This window comes from Ilyonectria robusta (genome assembly GCF_021365365.1).
Source record: "Ilyonectria robusta strain PMI_751 chromosome Unknown BGZ61scaffold_11, whole genome shotgun sequence".
Taxonomy (NCBI): Eukaryota; Fungi; Ascomycota; class Sordariomycetes; order Hypocreales; family Nectriaceae; genus Ilyonectria; species Ilyonectria robusta.
The window spans coordinates 247481-263540 of NW_025764445.1; the positions used below are offsets into that span (position 1 = coordinate 247481).

A 16060-nucleotide genomic window follows, 5' to 3' on the forward strand; every position below is an offset into this window, starting at 1 on the left:
GTCAGACGGAACGAAGGGGAAACGCGCGACAATCAAGACGGTCGTGTCAAACGAGTGAACTCAGCCAAGGCCAGGGCTGGGGAAGGATCACGGACGGGTGTCTGTCGAGAAGACGCAAAGGAAGGACAGAAGCCGCTGAAGACGACGATGATGTGAGGAGAGGGCCAAGTTTGAAGCCGACGAGACCAACGAGACCAACGCCAAACAGCCCCGGCCAACAGACGACGAGGCTTCCGTTCACATTCAAGGGCTTCCCATGTCGCTGGCGCGCACAGCCCTCACAAGCACACCCTCGTTTCCCTCTCTCCCCTTTGCACCCTGTCCCATCATCCACTATGCCCTGTCCAAGGTTCCCCGGGAAGCCGGGAGGCCAGGGTCCAATACCGACTGTGTATGGATTGAGGCCGGAGGGCTTCAGCGAGGGGGCGCCGAAGAGGGGAGGTTTGCCCAAAAGGGGAATAATCGCGCCGTCTGTTTGAAACGTGCCAACCCGGGGTGCCAGAGTCCAACCGTCAACGGCCCACGAGCGCTGTCATGTTGGATAGGTGCCGGTATTGGGACTCCTGAGACTTCTAGGACTCCCGGGGCGCCTCGGGAGACAATGGCCGTAGCGGCTTCAACTGCGGTTCATTTTGGTCTGTTCTCGTCGAGATGAAACTCTGGCGGACGGTGGCGGCCGTTGGCGACGCGTCGCATATCCTGGTCATATCCCATAAAAAGCCCCGTCCTGTCTTGGCCTGTCTTGGCCTATCCTGGTCCATACTGACCTATCCTGGCTCTGTATCGTCCAAAAAACCAGTTGTTTTATCCAAGCTTGGCCAGGGAGCCGCTCCGAGTGCCATTTTATTAGAGGAGGGAGGGTCCGAGTGGCAGGATCCTCAGCAATCAGTCAATCAATCATCACTCAGTATAGGAGGCGAGCAAAATGCCATGGCCGTGCTGGATGCTGACTGGCGCGTGTCTTATTGCATCCTGTCATTATTTGGCATTTCCGTCTTGTTCCGTTTCGTCGCTTGACTTTCTTTTGTTTTCGACCTCACGGCGCGAGAAACCCACCGCGCTAGCTTGAAGCAAAGGATTCAATGTCGCATTGTTGGAAATGATGCCATGGCGGAGAGGCAAAAGGAAAACCAACACGACAATAATAAAAAGCAACGGGCTTTTGAGAGGAAAGAAAATCTCAAATTAATCTACATCATGCCTTGGTTCATTCCTTCATGCACTGTTGCCTAGCATGCTTAATTGGCAGACCAACACCAGGCGTTCCTGCCCGTAACAGCCCCGTGCGCGCCTTCCGTCCGCGGCCGGCACCGAGTCCGGGCCCCGGTCCTGTCGACTCTTCGGACCGGCGCAGACGCAAGCGGCGACGGGTTTCTTCTATTGGATGCAGTCTCAAAGATGCATCCCTTTTGGAAAGACACGACGGCACTTCAATGTCCATCTCATCTCAAAACTAACCCAAACCAAATAAATTTCATGGCGTGGCGACCTGGCTTGGATCGACAGGTACGGCTAGGATCTCACGTCCATGATCCGTGCCCTCCCGGGGACGGGACCCGGAGCAATTCCTTCATTTCAACAAGGCACCCCAGTCAACTCTCTCTCGCCAAGTTCAAGTCCAGAGGTCTATCTCCATCCCTCGTTCCACGGACCCGGGATAATCATGATTGGCCCTCGTACAAATGATGCACATCCTCGGTGGGAATCCTTTCAGATTCGCCACTCGTTGTCCCCGATCTGACCCTCTTGCGCTGACCATCTCATTTCCACTCTTCGAAACAAAGTGTCGAAACCTTTAGCATTCATAGATATCCGTCGGCGATGGTGATGTACCATGCACATCGTATGGAATGTCATCGGCACCCAACTTTCCGTCATGTCATCTCTCTTGCATTCGTATCCCCTGTCGATAGCGCCGGTGACTAACGGCTGTTACCGTCGCACTCAATACCTGGCCCTTGTCTCGCTGCGAGTCAATATCCTGTGTACTACGTAGTAAGCCAAGTCACAATGCAAGTGTTGTTGTCGTATGTGCTATGCTGTGCCGTAATGTGCTGTGCTGTGCTGTGCCGTGTCGTTTCGCTAGCCACCTCAATGGCAGCACTTGCATGAATCCAACTCACCATACATCGAACACCTCACCGGAAAGCTGTTGAACAATCTGAACCTATCCACTACGGCGATGCAGCGGCACCTGAATCGAACTCGCGACGATGCCAGCTCTCCAGCTCTCCAACGAAGACGTAGCACCACCTGAGTCCGCCCCGCCGTCATCCGAGACGGAATCAGAGCTATTTTACTGTCCCACAAAGTTCGGCATAATGCCACTCATCACTCATGAAACATGCATTCAGTCGACAAAAGTAAAATGCACCCAACTTTCAACCCATGCTGTCCCATCCACCCGGAGAACGGAATGTTCAAACCACCAATTTAACGACGACACAATACTAGATCTAATGATCACTGTAGATTCCAACTGCGAGTATGTAGGAGCAAAGTTGTGAATACACCCTAAAAACACCTCTACCCTCACTCGCCACAACCCCACCCTACAATCACGAAGCCACCTGATGGGAGTGCATCATACCTACGTACTTAGACTCTTGTTCTAGCACACTCCATCATGTCGGCACATCTTCACTTCAATTCATCCAATCATCCCAGCATCCGAGTCGGTCGCCGAAAACCACATCCCGATCTCCACCTCGCTCACGTCGTCCTCTCCACACCACCACGGCCGACAGCAAAAACCCGACGGTCTCAACTGCCGACACCGGGCGGGGAAAATATAGAATTTGCTCCCCGTCCTCCCTCTCCCGGACACCGCGGAACGCACCCGATGCCGCTCCAACGCAGAAGAAACTCTCGCGGGAGTCCCGGATATGTACCTAGGTATGTACGCAACGCCTTTGTTATAGGGTAGCCTGCGGGTCAATGCTGTGGTGACAGCGGGCTGCCGGCCGGTGTGCTATCCACGTGGTGCATGTCAGGCACAAGTGGGCCTAACAAGGTACGAGTCAGGGGCTGCTGGTCTTGATTGGACACCGGGGAGTCCGTGCGGACTTGTGAAGAACGCTGCTTTACAACTACCGAATAGTGTCTGCATAATGACTCGTTAGTTTCTATCCACATCTTGATCTCTGCTAGTTTATGAAGGCCGTTTCGGCATAATAACCTTCTCCGTTAGTCTCCTTTAGCTGCTACCGACCGTCTGTCGCTAACGGCTGTCCCTGTGGCGCGGTGCTTGGACGTTTTGCTTAACCGTAACTCCATTGCCAGGCGCTTGAAGAGTCAGCTGCATGTGTGAGTTTCTGGCAATCAATGCTTCCTGTGTTGAATGTCATGCTGATGTCATGTACTCCTATTCATGCTCTTTCTCACTTTAGCGACTGTACCAATGCATGCATGGTGACTCGTCATAACTGACAAACCATACGGCTCGGTCCCAGCCGCAACCGTCAACGGTCCATTCCCAACTCCACCGTTCTCTCCACCTACGCACAATGCGACACAATTGTCACAAATACCGCACATAAACTAGTTTCCATCTCTCTAAAGCGGCTTCCATTAATGCCCCATACAAAGGCTGCCAGACCTTACCCTACACCGACCGTGCAAACCAGGCAACGCTGCATTAGTTCTTCCCCGCCCCAACCTGTCGTGGACGCATGAGGGCCTATCATATGCGACTCCGACGAGTTTTTTGTTCATCCCGTCCCGAACCACGACAGGGAAAAATGGCAAAAAAGACGCAGCCTGAAATCTTCTCGTTGGGCGAGGTTGGGGAAGCAAGAGAGGCAAGAAAACTCTGATGGAGGGGGGGCGTGTGTATTGAATGGATACTGTGTGTGACTCAACTGCAGGTGAGTGAATGAGGTTGCTGCGTGCTAGTGCTCTCGATCGAAAGAACATTCAGAAACGATCGCTGGCGATGAGGGGAGGAGGATTTACAGTGCAGGATTTACTCCGCGGTAGGATAATTGGGGAAGTGTGACCTTCAATGAGACTGCGAAGGATTCGTTCATGGGGACTTGGCGATCTACCGGGCATATCTGCCATGTGGCACACAAACCAACAGCCAACAACCAACGACCGACGACGACCAACAGCCAAATTTAATATACACAAGGCTACGCATTGACTGACAGGCATACCGTTGGTTTCGTCGAGATTTCGGTTCGGTTCGCAACGACAATGGTTCATGTAAGCCAAGGGACAACCCTTCGGTTCACTTGGTTCACGCAAATGTCAGCTCGTCAAATGCATGCACGAGCAATTGGTTGTGGAGAATTGGTTTTAGGAGTCCATCAAATTGAAAGCAATATATCATAGTACTATGTATATGTAATGGTAAAAAACAAGAGATCCCGAACCAGTATCCAAGGTGGCCTTACGGCTTCTCATCTGGAGAAACCCATCACCCCAGTTGTATTGTGTTGTGTATCCACGCACCAAAGAACACCAGGTATAGAAAACAACCGCCAAATCTATTCAAATAAGCTCGGATTGCTCCGCGCATAAGGAGCCATTTTATGTCATCAAGACGAGCTTACTCGCCGACGGTGAGGGTGAGGCGGACCTTGCCAGCGGCGAGGTTCAGGCCGACACCATCCTCAGCCTCCATGCCGCCGAGGTAGGCGTTCTCGCCCTTGCCACCGGAGTAGATGGTGGAGCAGGTGCCGGAGCCGCAGACCTTGAGGGCGGGGATGTACTTGGAGTTGGCGGCAGAGACCAGGCAAGAGGCATCAGCACCGGACCAGTCGTCGTTGGAGGTGTTACCGAAGTCGAACTCGAGCCAGGTGCTAGCGAACTGACCAGCGTCGGTGAGCTCAACAGCGGTACCGACACTGCAAGCGCAGCCACCCTGGGAGTTGGCCTCGAAAGCGACGACCTTGGTGCCGCTAGCGGGGAGGGTGAAGGAGATGGCCTCGTTACCGCTCCAGAAACCGTTGATGCCACCATCTTCACCGATCTTGTTGAAGCAGACACAAGCCTGGTCCTTGGCGACGTCGTTGTTGAAGGTGGCGGTGTACTTGTACAGGGAGGCGATGCTCTCCTTGACGGTCATCATGTTGCAACCGTAGTCGTCTTCGGTACCGGTGTTGCCCTTGTAGGCGATCTCCGCGAGGGTAGCACGCTTGGCGGTGCTGCCGCTGCAGAACTCGACGTATTCGCTGCTGGAGCTGTCATCCTCGGTGGCGGTGGATGAGGCGGCAGCGGCCGCGGCGGTAGTAGAGACAGCCTCAGCGGCGACGGCAGCGGCGGTCACGTACTCGATGACAGTGGTAGTGGGCTTGTTGGCGACGACGAAGTTGCCGCGCTTGTGGGCGTTCTGGTGGGCATGGCCACTGGGGTGGGCAGAGACGCCGAGGGCGGCGCCCAGGATGATGACGGAGGAGGAGACCTTCATATTGACGGATTGGGAGTATGAATCGGTTTAGAGTATTCCCTGAATACTGCTGATTTGCCTTGAAAAGAGGGTGAGGGAAGACTGTTGGGAGTCTTGCGTTTTAGAGAGCGTTATGTTAAAGAGTGACTTGTTGGCAAATGGCCGGATTCAAGGAAGGTAGGAAGGAATAGAACACGAGATGGGAAAGGAGGGAGATGAGGGTTAATAAGGCGAGTCGGGGGTGTGCCAGTAGGTATGAGTAGGTGTGTGTGGGTGGTCCGGGAGGTGTGGGCGGACTCTCACATACATAATATGTCTCTGTTGTCGTTCTCCCTGTCTCACTGGGTCGGCCAAGATGGAGAACCCATGGCCACACCCTCCTAGACGGCTGCTCTCATCTCTCCTCCGAGTCTGGTGGATCCCGCTTGGAACCTTGGAAGCCTTCTCACAGGGCATGCGGTGCTTGGCCACCCGGACCTAGAGCTAGCGAATGTCACCACCAAGCACCGGGTGTGGGCCGGGCTCAGCGCCACCTTGGCCACCTTAGGCTCGACCTGGCCCAGCGCGTCCAGGACTTCAAGCGGCCTTGCCCAAGGCGGCAGGCTCAAACCCAAGGGCTTGGACAGGAATGTAACATTCGCCCAGGATGACTGACCGGGGTTTGCCAGGTACCATGGGCGCCCGATTGGCCAGTGGGTTGCGTGGTTCTCTCCCGAGTTGCCTTGGCCCTCCGCTCAACGAGTCGACGACTGCGTCGGCTGCTCCACCAGAGAAGTATCCGTACCAGCCCATCCGATCGCCGCGTCAGCGAGGCAGGACGACAGATCCCAGAGAACTAGACCAGATGAAAGCCGGAAGTGGGCATCTCCAGGCACTCGAATCCATCCGGCGGAGTCTCGATCGAAGCATCCATCCGGGCAGCTTCCCGGTATGAGGCTTCGTAACTGCGTGGCGACGGCAAGTGAACACAGGACGAAACACCGGAAAATCTGGCTAAAAAGAAAAACAAGGTCCGCCACCGCTTTGGGGGGGGGTGCTCGTGCTCAGTTGGGCACCTCCCCCAATTCTCGGGTTGCATTAGAATACTCTCCGCTGCACTGCAGGGGTTGGTGGCCGTCAGCATCTGGCCGACATCTGCTCGATACGTGGACCCAAGCATTCGCACGGGACTGGCCTTGTGACAGCTGAGAGACACGACGATAGCATCGCAATTGGTCGTCCGCATGGTATCAATTGCCGCTCATCGAGCTGCTGTAAGGGGCATGTCGCTGACCGCCTAGACGCCAGGCCGACATGAGCAGTTCACGAATGAGCCAGCGCACCCGACCTCCGTCAAGTCGCATTAACCAGTGAGGGCACGTAGTAGTGTAGTGATTAGCCCGCCGAGAAACGACCATCTACGGTAGCCATCAGATGGATCTGCTTCCTCAGAGGTCGCCCCGCCATCTTCATTGCTTGACTGGATGCTTCTTGACCGTCCGGCCCATGAGCTGGCGTGGCCCTGCGTGGCTCTGCGCATTGCGTCGTGGCCCTCACTCTTCTTCCCCACTCTCTGTCAGTCCACGGTATCCTGGGTGCATCCTGGCGCATCCTAGATCGTTGCGGTGTGCTTGTTCGTTCGTCCGGTCAAAAGAGGATTGTGTCAGTAACGCTGTGCCCACTTCGCACACATAGCAAATCACCTAAATCTCCTTCCTCACTCCCGCCGTCTGGACGACGCGGCCAGTGATGAAACAATAAACAGCAAGCCACTGGCGCGCATCGTGTTCGTTGCGCTCCGGAATGATCGACATGGGCTTTCAGGCGAGGCAGCGGTTAGTGCACGACTGGCTCACAGCCCTGGGGAGTGGAAATGAGAGACAAGCCAGCCTTCATCAGCCATTCATCAGCCAACCTCAGCGATTGAAAGGGGGGCCGGGAGGTATGTTGGCCTCAGGCAGCATCGGCCGGGACGTTGGCCATCCGAATAAAGTAGGCGGTCGGGACGGGCAGAAACAATCCAATTCGGGCCCTCGGGCTTGGCATTGTTCTGCTCCGATCTGACTTTGTGATGATGATAAGGCGGTGTTATGCATTCCATGGCGTGACCCCAAGATTCCTGCTGAATAGTCTGAACAAGATACGGTTTATTAGTCTCCGCATCTCAATCGTGTCTCTTCGATTGTGTTGTTTCATCACATTGTGTATTTTAGGTTTGCCTTTCCGTATCATTCCCTCCCTTTAGGTACAGGTGCAGCATTACCTCTTTGGGCAACAAGGCGAACTCACGATGCTTGGCCAAGGGATACAGATGCACAGGCTATTGACTCCTTGCTTATTATGCTCACTAATCAAATGCCCCTATTATACCAAGATGGCTTGAGCCTATTCATTGCTCTCCCTCTCTCCGCATCCTAGCACATGCTCGCACGCAACCTGGATCATCATAGATCCCTATGGCCATCCTCCTCGCAACGCCCCGTCTGACATACCAGCAACCCAATGGCTCCATGTCTCTTCCCATCTGCATAGTACCCGCTCCAAGAGGCTCCGCTCATCTCCAACCTCCTCTTGCATCTCAACCCTGCATTCATGCAAGCCGGTTGAAAACTACCAAGAATTAGGTTCCAGCTGCAAACGACCCTCGACCCGGCGTCTGATGGTTTCATCGTCAGCCATCTCCCAGCCTCAGCCGACGACATCCGGCTCAAGTGGAGATAACCCCAGCTGATCAGCTCCCTTAGTAAGGATGGCAATGGTCTTGTCTATCGGTACCCCGTATTTAGGAAATACGGCGTGGGGCCGCTTACCCGTCCTACATACGAGTCCACGTTGCTATTTCCAGCCGCCTCTTGGAACCATGCCGCCTGAATCGCTTCCAACCACTCTCGGGAACGTGCTGACACCGTCTCCGCTTGCTTCAACCAAATCCCTACCGTTTTTCATGGCTCGTGCACTGCGTTCCGTGTCCAAGCTTGCAGACCCGGAAAAGGGGAGGCCTGCCGTGGCTGTTCGGGTGCTCTGGCGATCAAGGTCTTACACGGACTGCGCTCACCGAGATTGACCGTCTCCATGTGCCGGGGGCAGAAAGGGGCCGTTCCATGGCATCCCGGCCGACCGTCGCGCGGTGGCAATTCATGGAACCTCATGTTCTGTCCAACGAGGATGCTTCTTTTGGCTCCCGGGTTAAGAATTGCGGATCATGCATATCAACCTATTTCTCGCTTCCTTGTTTCGCTCGCTATTACGTAGCAATCATAAAGTACATGGTGAATCCGCAAATTTAATGGTCCATCCGCGTAACCCGAGGCTGATCGCTATCCACCACCGTTGAACCCCAGTTTATCCATCTTCAATCTCCAATGGATTTTCATGCGCCAAAGCCGCTTCGCTTGCGCCTCGCATTCAGGTAGCTGCTCCACCTCACGGTCAACCAGCCTTTCGATCACTCTCCCCCAACTCTCACCTCTCTGGTCAATCTCTCTAGAGTTTGTCCTGCCGAGCATGGCGGTGTGCCACCTCGATTCTAGAAGTAGCTCCTCATGGCCTCCTCATACCCAGTCCCGCCTTTCAGATCCCGCCCAAATTTGGCGTGTACGTTCAGTACTTGTTTGATGTGCTTCATACTCAATGCCTCGCCCTTGTTAACGGCCAGGTCCTGAGCAGAGCCCACCACGTTCTTGATCTCTCGACCGTTGAGGTCTTGCTTCGATAGCAGGACCAGGTCATCTTCCGTCAGTGGCTTCACCTCAATCTTGCCAAGAGTCTTGACTCGGCCGAGGAACATTTCAAAGATTGTCCTCTTCGCCTTGGCATCTAGGTTATCATATCGGAGAGCAATGTGGATTCGTGACTGGAACGCTTCGTCGAAAGTCTGGGACGCAGTAAGTTAGCAATCGAACGCAACATAGAGCAATGGAAAGACATACCTCGACGCGGTTGGTTGTCAGGAACAGGATGCCCTGGAAGTACTCCAACTGTCGGAGGAATATGCTCACGAGGGCATTGCGATGGATGTTGTGCATATCTCGCTTCTCCAAGAACACGTCCGCCTCATCCAGCAACAGGATGGCGCCCCACGCATGACAGATGTCCAAGATCTTTTGAAGCTCTACCTCAAGGAATCGGGAGTCCGTCCCCAACTCTCCTGCAGAGGCCATGTACAGGGGACACTTGAGAAGCTCGCTGATACCCTCGGCTGTCAGGGTTTTGCCAGTGCCCGGAGGTCCATGGAGGACAGCTAAAGAGCTCTGTCAGCACTTGATGTCCCAAATAAATAACCGTTTGTAGGAGGATAAACTTACTGACGAGGCCCTTGCCCTTGCCTTGGATCACATCATCAATCGTGGTTGCCGCGTGGTACTTGCGAGACTCGACCAACGCTTTGATCAAGTCCTTCGTCCCATCCTCGAGGACGAGCGAGTCCCAAGCCTTTTCGTTCCAACTGATGTCTTTGACACCAGATACAGTAAACTCCAACCATTGCTTCTCTGAGAAGGCAAACCCAAGGACTACAGGAGACGCCATCAAGTACTCTTCATCAGTAAACTCGGGTAGCGACTTGACGCCCTCCTCATCGACCCTGTCTTCTTTGACTGAGCCTTGCCTGTTGGGTAACAAATCGAGACTGTCCTGCTCAGGCCCTTCAGGCATCTCTTCTTTGGGGATTCGCGCCATGTGAATTTCGCCCTTGCGGTCCTTGAAGACCTTGGTGATATACTTGATCTTCTCACCGCCTTCAGAGTCTGAAGATTCACAAGAGCAACAGGCTGCTTCAGAACCGGAACCATCGTCGTCGTCGTCAAGAATATCATGATCCTTGGGTTTGACCATAGAGACACTGTAGTTGGGGTTGATCCGCCGGAAGATGGCTGGGTCTACCATGATCCTGCTCTGCGCGACGTTGAACTTGACAATCGCGTTCTTCTTACGCTTTAGGAAAGCCATTCCCTGATAACTCTTGTAGTGAACACCGCTGAGAGACACAAACTTCTTGCCACGTTCGATCAGGCTCTGGCGAACTTGCTCCTCATTCTGATGGTACTTGAGCGGGTAGCATGGGAGGCTGGTGATCTTTCGAGCGCCGTGGAATTCGGGGATGTCCTCTGAGATGTTGCCGTAGCCAAACTTTTTCCCGTCGTACTCAAAGTACTTTCCATCAACATAGTAAAAGTTACCCTTCATGATACTTGCGTGGAGTTGGGCCATTTCGACCTTGAAGGCACGGGGCTCACTCGGAGAGCCATACGTGGTCATACAAGCCATGGTGTTTGGCTTCCACAGCGCCCACAAGAGGTCAAATGTGATCAAACCACTTTCCAGCATGGGGTAGAGGCTCTCCTTGGTTGCAGCATAGTCTTTGTCGAGGTACTTGAGGAGGACTTTGAGATGTTTTTGCTTTTCATTAAGCCGCTTCTGGTTCTTCTTACGTTCCTGCTTGCTGTCTCCAGCAGGCTTAGTATGCTTGAGGAACTTTCTATGGTCGCGCATGTCTTCCAGATACCTAAAGATGACGAAATTAGCATGGTACTCAAAACATAGGTTGGCCAAAGGGAGGAAATGATTGGCTGGCACTTACAGGAATAGAAGGTTCGGGTCGACCTTGGGGGTCTCGTCCACCAAACTCACTCCAGTGACATCTCCCATGATATCCTGGAGGCACTCACGCAGGAGCTTGCTCTTGATGTCTACCACCGTAGACCGGTATTTTCCCTCCCAGTCAAAGGTCCTGCGGACATGGAAGATGAAGTCATTGTACTGAGAGTCACCCGTAGACTCGGTCGTGTCTTGCAGGGTGTAGTTGTGGATTTTGTTGTCCCACACCCAATCGACGCGTTTGAAGTCGACACCAGACTTCTTCGGCGTCTTCGATTCATCTAGCGAATCCTTGTCCTCTTCTCCCAGACCCGACAGGCTGTTGTTGCTCTGCAGTCGTGGATTTCCTCTCGGAGGTGGGGCACCACGCTTGCGGGCGTGAGTGGAAGTCACTTGAGAAGGGATTTGGGGGGTTTGGATGGTAGGTTGCGGCTGGGCCATGGGGAAAGAGAATTGATAGCCAAACCCACCAGGGGCGAATTGTGAGGCATTGTTTTTCTGGGCCAACTGATGCTGCAGCTGGGCAACCTGAATCCTCAAAGCCTGGAACTCATCCTTTAGGCCGTCCTGTTGAGAAGCCAACTTTTTGGTTTCGCTCACTTCCTCGTCGGAGGAATCTGCAGATTCGTCATCAGAGGAAGAATCGGAATCAGAATCGATAGCCGACGCCTTGGCCCTCTTCTTCTTCTTCTGAATCTTTTTGGCTGCCTTGTTCGAACTCGGTTCCTGCTTTGACTTGGCCTTCTTGGTGGACTTTGGCTTGGACTTGGGCACCTTGACGTGCTTCTTTGACACACTGGACTTTGCTTCAACCTCATCGCCATAATCGGACTCTGAATCGGAAGAATCTACGGCGTCGGAGCTTTCACTGTCGTCCTCATTATCGCTCAGGCTGGCGTCGGCGAGGGTCTTATTGGAGGACCGCTTGGAGGTTTTGGACTTGTCGTGGCGATGTTTCTTGCTGGCAGACTTCTTGCTAGTTCGCTTGGCGGGATCGGATCGACCGGCTCCGGCGGGCTTAGAGTCGGGCTCGGTGGAGCTGGGGTTCGTCTCCACGGGCGTCCGGGCGGAGTCGTCAGTGGCCGTTGTGGAACCAATGGGGTTGGCGTCGTCACGGCGATCTGCCGGCGCGATGGTGGCTTCGGTGGACTCCATCCTTGACGACGAAGCTCTGAGTGGCTGCAACGTCACTTAGCGTGCGGCGTGGCGGCAAGAGGTGGGATGAAAGGAGAGCTGGAATGCCGGAGTTGATGAATGAAGAAGAGAGCAAAATATCTTGATCAGAAAAGCTCCGAGGGAATGTCTTTTTTCAAGTGTGCGTGTGCGTTGTGCTGGTGGAATGCAAATGGAACTGGAGGCCAAGAAGGGTTTGTGGGCTGCCAGCTGTACAAGCGGGTGGGTTGCATCCACCAACGCAGCGTCTTGCTAGCTGGAATGGTTGTTTGCCAGCTGTAGCTCGCCTGTAGGTCGGTCGCCTCAGGATATCAGGCTATCAGGCAGCGATGAGTCTGATCTTAGGCAGATAGAAGCCTGGCTCAACCAACTTGACGCGAATACGAGAGCGAGGTTGGTTATTTGGATACTCGAAATGATGGCCGCGTAAGTGTTGCTAGGAGAGATATTAGCAGCGTGTTCTATGGTGCGGATTCCGCGGGGGGAGCTGAGCATACGTCGTTTTTCGAGATGGATTATTTTCCCGCTCGCCGGTCATGGGATGGGAGAGTGGGAGAGTGGGAGAGGAAGATATGTCGTCGAACCAAACGAGCAAGGGGGCACGGAGAAGACGCACAAGGACGCAGCGGATGGTGAGATGCGATTCGACAGGACAGGGATGACGTTTCGCGAACGTCTTGGTCGAGTGGACAGCCAACGTTGTGATCCGAAAGCAAGTGGGACGAAAGGACACAGAGTTGAAGAAAAAATGTGCGGGATGATGATGGTGGTGCGATGTGAGAGCGAGCGAGCAAAAAGTGAGGATGACAGTCAAAGGGTGCCTGCGAGAGCGGGTGACGGCGAGAGGGAGGGGAGGAAAGTGCAAAGAAGGGCCAGATGAGAGGACAGGTGATGGGTCACGTTTAAATAGAGCAGCTGGGAGACTGAATCTCTGCCGATCGATGAAGGAGGGATTGTGATGGATGAATCACTGAGAGCCTCCCGACGGGTGGTGATGGCGACTTGGATGTGAATGGATGTGCCTGCACGCCTGAGGCGTCGGCCGCGAAACAGCCAGATGCAAGCAGTCGGCCAAACGGCCACAACAAAGGTCACGGGGAGACGCAGAAAGGCCGCAGAGACGGCTATGTGGATGGTCAGGGCTCACAATCAGCCTCACAATCACGGCCGGCAGCCAACAGCCAACGACGGACGGATGGGCGCAAGATTCACTGCATCTGCGGCATCGACTGTCAAGTAACAAGTAACAGGCTCCACCAACGGCATCGCATGGCTCACGTCACACCAGGCATCAGTGCGCGGCCACGGAGATACAAACAGAAAACAAAGAGCGCCCACCGGCGACGGACGTATCGCAATCACGGCAGTAGACAAGCTAGGTCGACGCTCCGCCGAATGGCTCATCATTTAGAGTCAAACACGCCGACATCAGGCAGAGGCGGCCATCATCATCTCACGCCGCACAGTCGAGCCCCAATGAGACGCTGGAAGCCGTTTCTGCAGTGCATTGGTTCACTGTGCTGCATCCCGGTAGTGGGGTTGACCCCGGCGTTCTTTCTGTCAGTGGCCAGCCGTCGCCAGCCGTCGCCTGTAGGCGCCTGCAGGCCGCAGTCATATGGCTAGGCGGCTCACCGGGCGACCCACCTACGGATTAGTTGCCTCACCAGCGGGAACCTCTCAACCCGAGCCTCGTGCGAAATGGAAAAACCACTCCCCAGGTTGTTGCCTGGGGCTAGTCGTCCGACAGTATTTCTCTTTCATGCACGTGGAGCTGGAGCAGCCAGAGATGATTCCTTGTATGTGTTGACGTGCCTACTTTTTTCTACCTACCTACCTATTCCGGTATCATTAGCCTCATCTTACGGACCTAGGTAGCCGTGAGACGTGTCTGTACCTCACCACTAGCTTTTGCCTGTCACGCAATCTCGGCCGCTCCCGAATTTCTCTGGAACAACTCAACTTCGCTCCCATTGCTCTTCCTCTTGCCATCCCAGTTATCTTCAGGCCCATTCGTGTTATGCCGGGGGTTTGATCCAACACACCCGACGGTCCGTACGGCCCCTGGTGGCACTGATGAGCCCCACGACTTGGCCTCGCTGTTTGAGCTGCCTCTTTGACTGGACTCTGAATTGTTAAAGTACGGTCGTAAAGCCGGCAAACAAGCAATAACGATCCCGATGTTGACGTCGAGAATGCCCCACAGCGCTGGAACTACTAATTAGTCCATTCCCTAGTCACGGCGATGAAGTCCAAGGGAGGAATTCTACATACCAATTAAACTGATGGACGCCGAATTACCGACCTGTGACGCCTGAATTGGGACAAAGCGCAAGACGTCAAACACAATATTGATGAGACCAAGGAGGAATGTGCAGTACACCCCGATCTTGAGGGTCATTCTCAAGTTCAGCCCCGTCACGACGAGCCATGGTAGAGTAAATACTGTTGGGTTTTAGTGCCAGTCCCCTTGCTTATATCAACCGGTTGTGTTCAACTTACCCAAGAGATCTCCAACGAGGTGCAAGGCCCAGCCCACCAGAAAGACGTTGTAGCCTCGAACAGGTGGGCATGTTGAGTGGGGGTCCATGTCCCTAACCGGGAAGTATTAACAATTGTTCCAGCCTCGGCTATTTCTGTTGAATGAAAGATGTAATTGACTCACCAGTTCTTCTCAACTGGAATGCAGATGAGAAATAACATCAAGATGCTAGCTACGTAGGCCGTGACGACATAGGCAATCGTTGCCCATAGGAAGATTCTCCGTTTTACCATGAATTTTGGGAATATTTGCAAGTACATAGAAAGGAGTGCCGCCTGGGAGAGGTAAAAAGCTGACCAGAGAGGGACATTTCCCAACCAGAAGATCTAGAGTAAGCTCGCGTCAGCAGTCATACTAATTTTATTCAATGTTGCTCTTCCAGTCACCTTGAAAATTTTGGGAATGTCCTCGGGGTCGCCTTTAAAACCCTCCATATTCGTCTTTACTGAGGGTTCAAGTGCTCCCAGTTGCTGAAGGAGAACGTTCAACGACGTGATGGCGACGCCGGCAACCCATGCGCCGCAGATAAACATGTCGCTAGCCAATAATCTCCTCCGTTGGATCTTGAGACGGAGATACAGACGAGCCATGATGGCACCTGCCGCGATGGCAATTAGTGTCCATCCCGTAGCCTAAGGAGTGTGAGCAACGAGACCAGATGACCGTATTGAAATGATCGAACCTGAACTACCACCGGACGTGGACCAGCTATGTTCATTGTTGTCAGGCAAGAGTTGATTGAGACGAGGTAATAATGCAATTGGCGCTGTGATCGTGAGATGTGATGTGGTGCCCGCACTCAAGGCCGCCTAAGTCGGTGTACAAAATATCGCGCCACGGTGATGAGATAAAACAACCACAAGGAAATACAAGGCACAAATTCTCGGGGATAGGGTCTAAGGCATGGAAACCTTTTTGCGAAAAATATGATCCAGTGTGGCTTGCGTAGGTTCACCCACTTCAATTTGTACTGCGTGTTCTTGGCAGTGTCGATGGAGATACCCCGTAGGTTGGCTAAACAACTTTAATTAAGTCCTTGATTACATATTCTAGACTCGCTCAAGGCTTCACAAGAATGCTTGGCTCTCTTAAACCTTCCTGATTTGGCCCCAGCAAAGGAATTGCGCATTCGGACGTCTCTGTACCCTGCGGGTTGCTGCTTGGAGACTTGATCCGCTCACCTCATCACTTTACTGTTGAAAGAGGATAAGCAAATGAAAAAAAAATTAGCTTCCGGATATGTTTTTATTGAGCAGAAAGAGGAATGGGTTTTGAATTATCGAAAACGAAGTTCTCCGCTTTCTTTGACCTCGACTAATGTCGGCCCCATGAGTGTCCCCGCTTCATTTGTAAGATGAGACAAAGTCGCTACAGCAAAATTG

At 53.5% G+C, this 16060-nt stretch overlaps 4 protein-coding genes across 4 annotated transcripts; 1 reads left to right on the forward strand and 3 right to left on the reverse strand.

The window, feature by feature from the left end:
* Positions 1 to 2626: 2626 nt before the first annotated feature.
* On the forward strand, positions 2627 to 3200 carry BGZ61DRAFT_478496 (uncharacterized protein; the record flags this gene model as incomplete). The annotated part of the gene is made up of 3 exons (XM_046249017.1): positions 2627 to 2895; positions 2927 to 3117; positions 3151 to 3200. The coding sequence occupies 3 exons, from the start codon at positions 2627 to 2629 to the stop codon at positions 3198 to 3200; spliced, it is 510 nt and encodes a 169-aa protein (XP_046103554.1).
* A 1033-nt stretch (positions 3201 to 4233) lies between these two features.
* BGZ61DRAFT_39389 (uncharacterized protein) lies at positions 4234 to 5820 on the reverse strand. The gene is made up of 2 exons (XM_046242882.1): positions 5285 to 5820; positions 4234 to 5245 (listed from the first exon to the last, which is right to left on the reverse strand). The coding sequence occupies exons 1-2, from the start codon at positions 5411 to 5413 to the stop codon at positions 4553 to 4555; spliced, it is 822 nt and encodes a 273-aa protein (XP_046103555.1). The 5' UTR covers positions 5414 to 5820; the 3' UTR covers positions 4234 to 4552.
* Positions 5821 to 8897: 3077 nt separating this feature from the next.
* BGZ61DRAFT_353268 (uncharacterized protein) lies at positions 8898 to 12121 on the reverse strand (the record flags this gene model as incomplete). The annotated part of the gene is made up of 4 exons (XM_046240500.1): positions 8898 to 9245; positions 9301 to 9611; positions 9676 to 10874; positions 10950 to 12121. The coding sequence occupies 4 exons, from the start codon at positions 12119 to 12121 to the stop codon at positions 8898 to 8900; spliced, it is 3030 nt and encodes a 1009-aa protein (XP_046103556.1).
* A 1808-nt stretch (positions 12122 to 13929) lies between these two features.
* BGZ61DRAFT_452838 (uncharacterized protein) lies at positions 13930 to 15619 on the reverse strand. Its single transcript, XM_046246004.1, has 6 exons — positions 15361 to 15619; positions 15065 to 15310; positions 14802 to 15004; positions 14639 to 14730; positions 14411 to 14581; positions 13930 to 14344 (listed from the first exon to the last, which is right to left on the reverse strand). Exons 1-6 carry the CDS (start codon positions 15394 to 15396, stop codon positions 14055 to 14057), a joined length of 1038 nt encoding a protein of 345 aa, XP_046103557.1. The 5' UTR covers positions 15397 to 15619; the 3' UTR covers positions 13930 to 14054.
* Between the last annotated feature and the right edge of the window lie 441 nt (positions 15620 to 16060).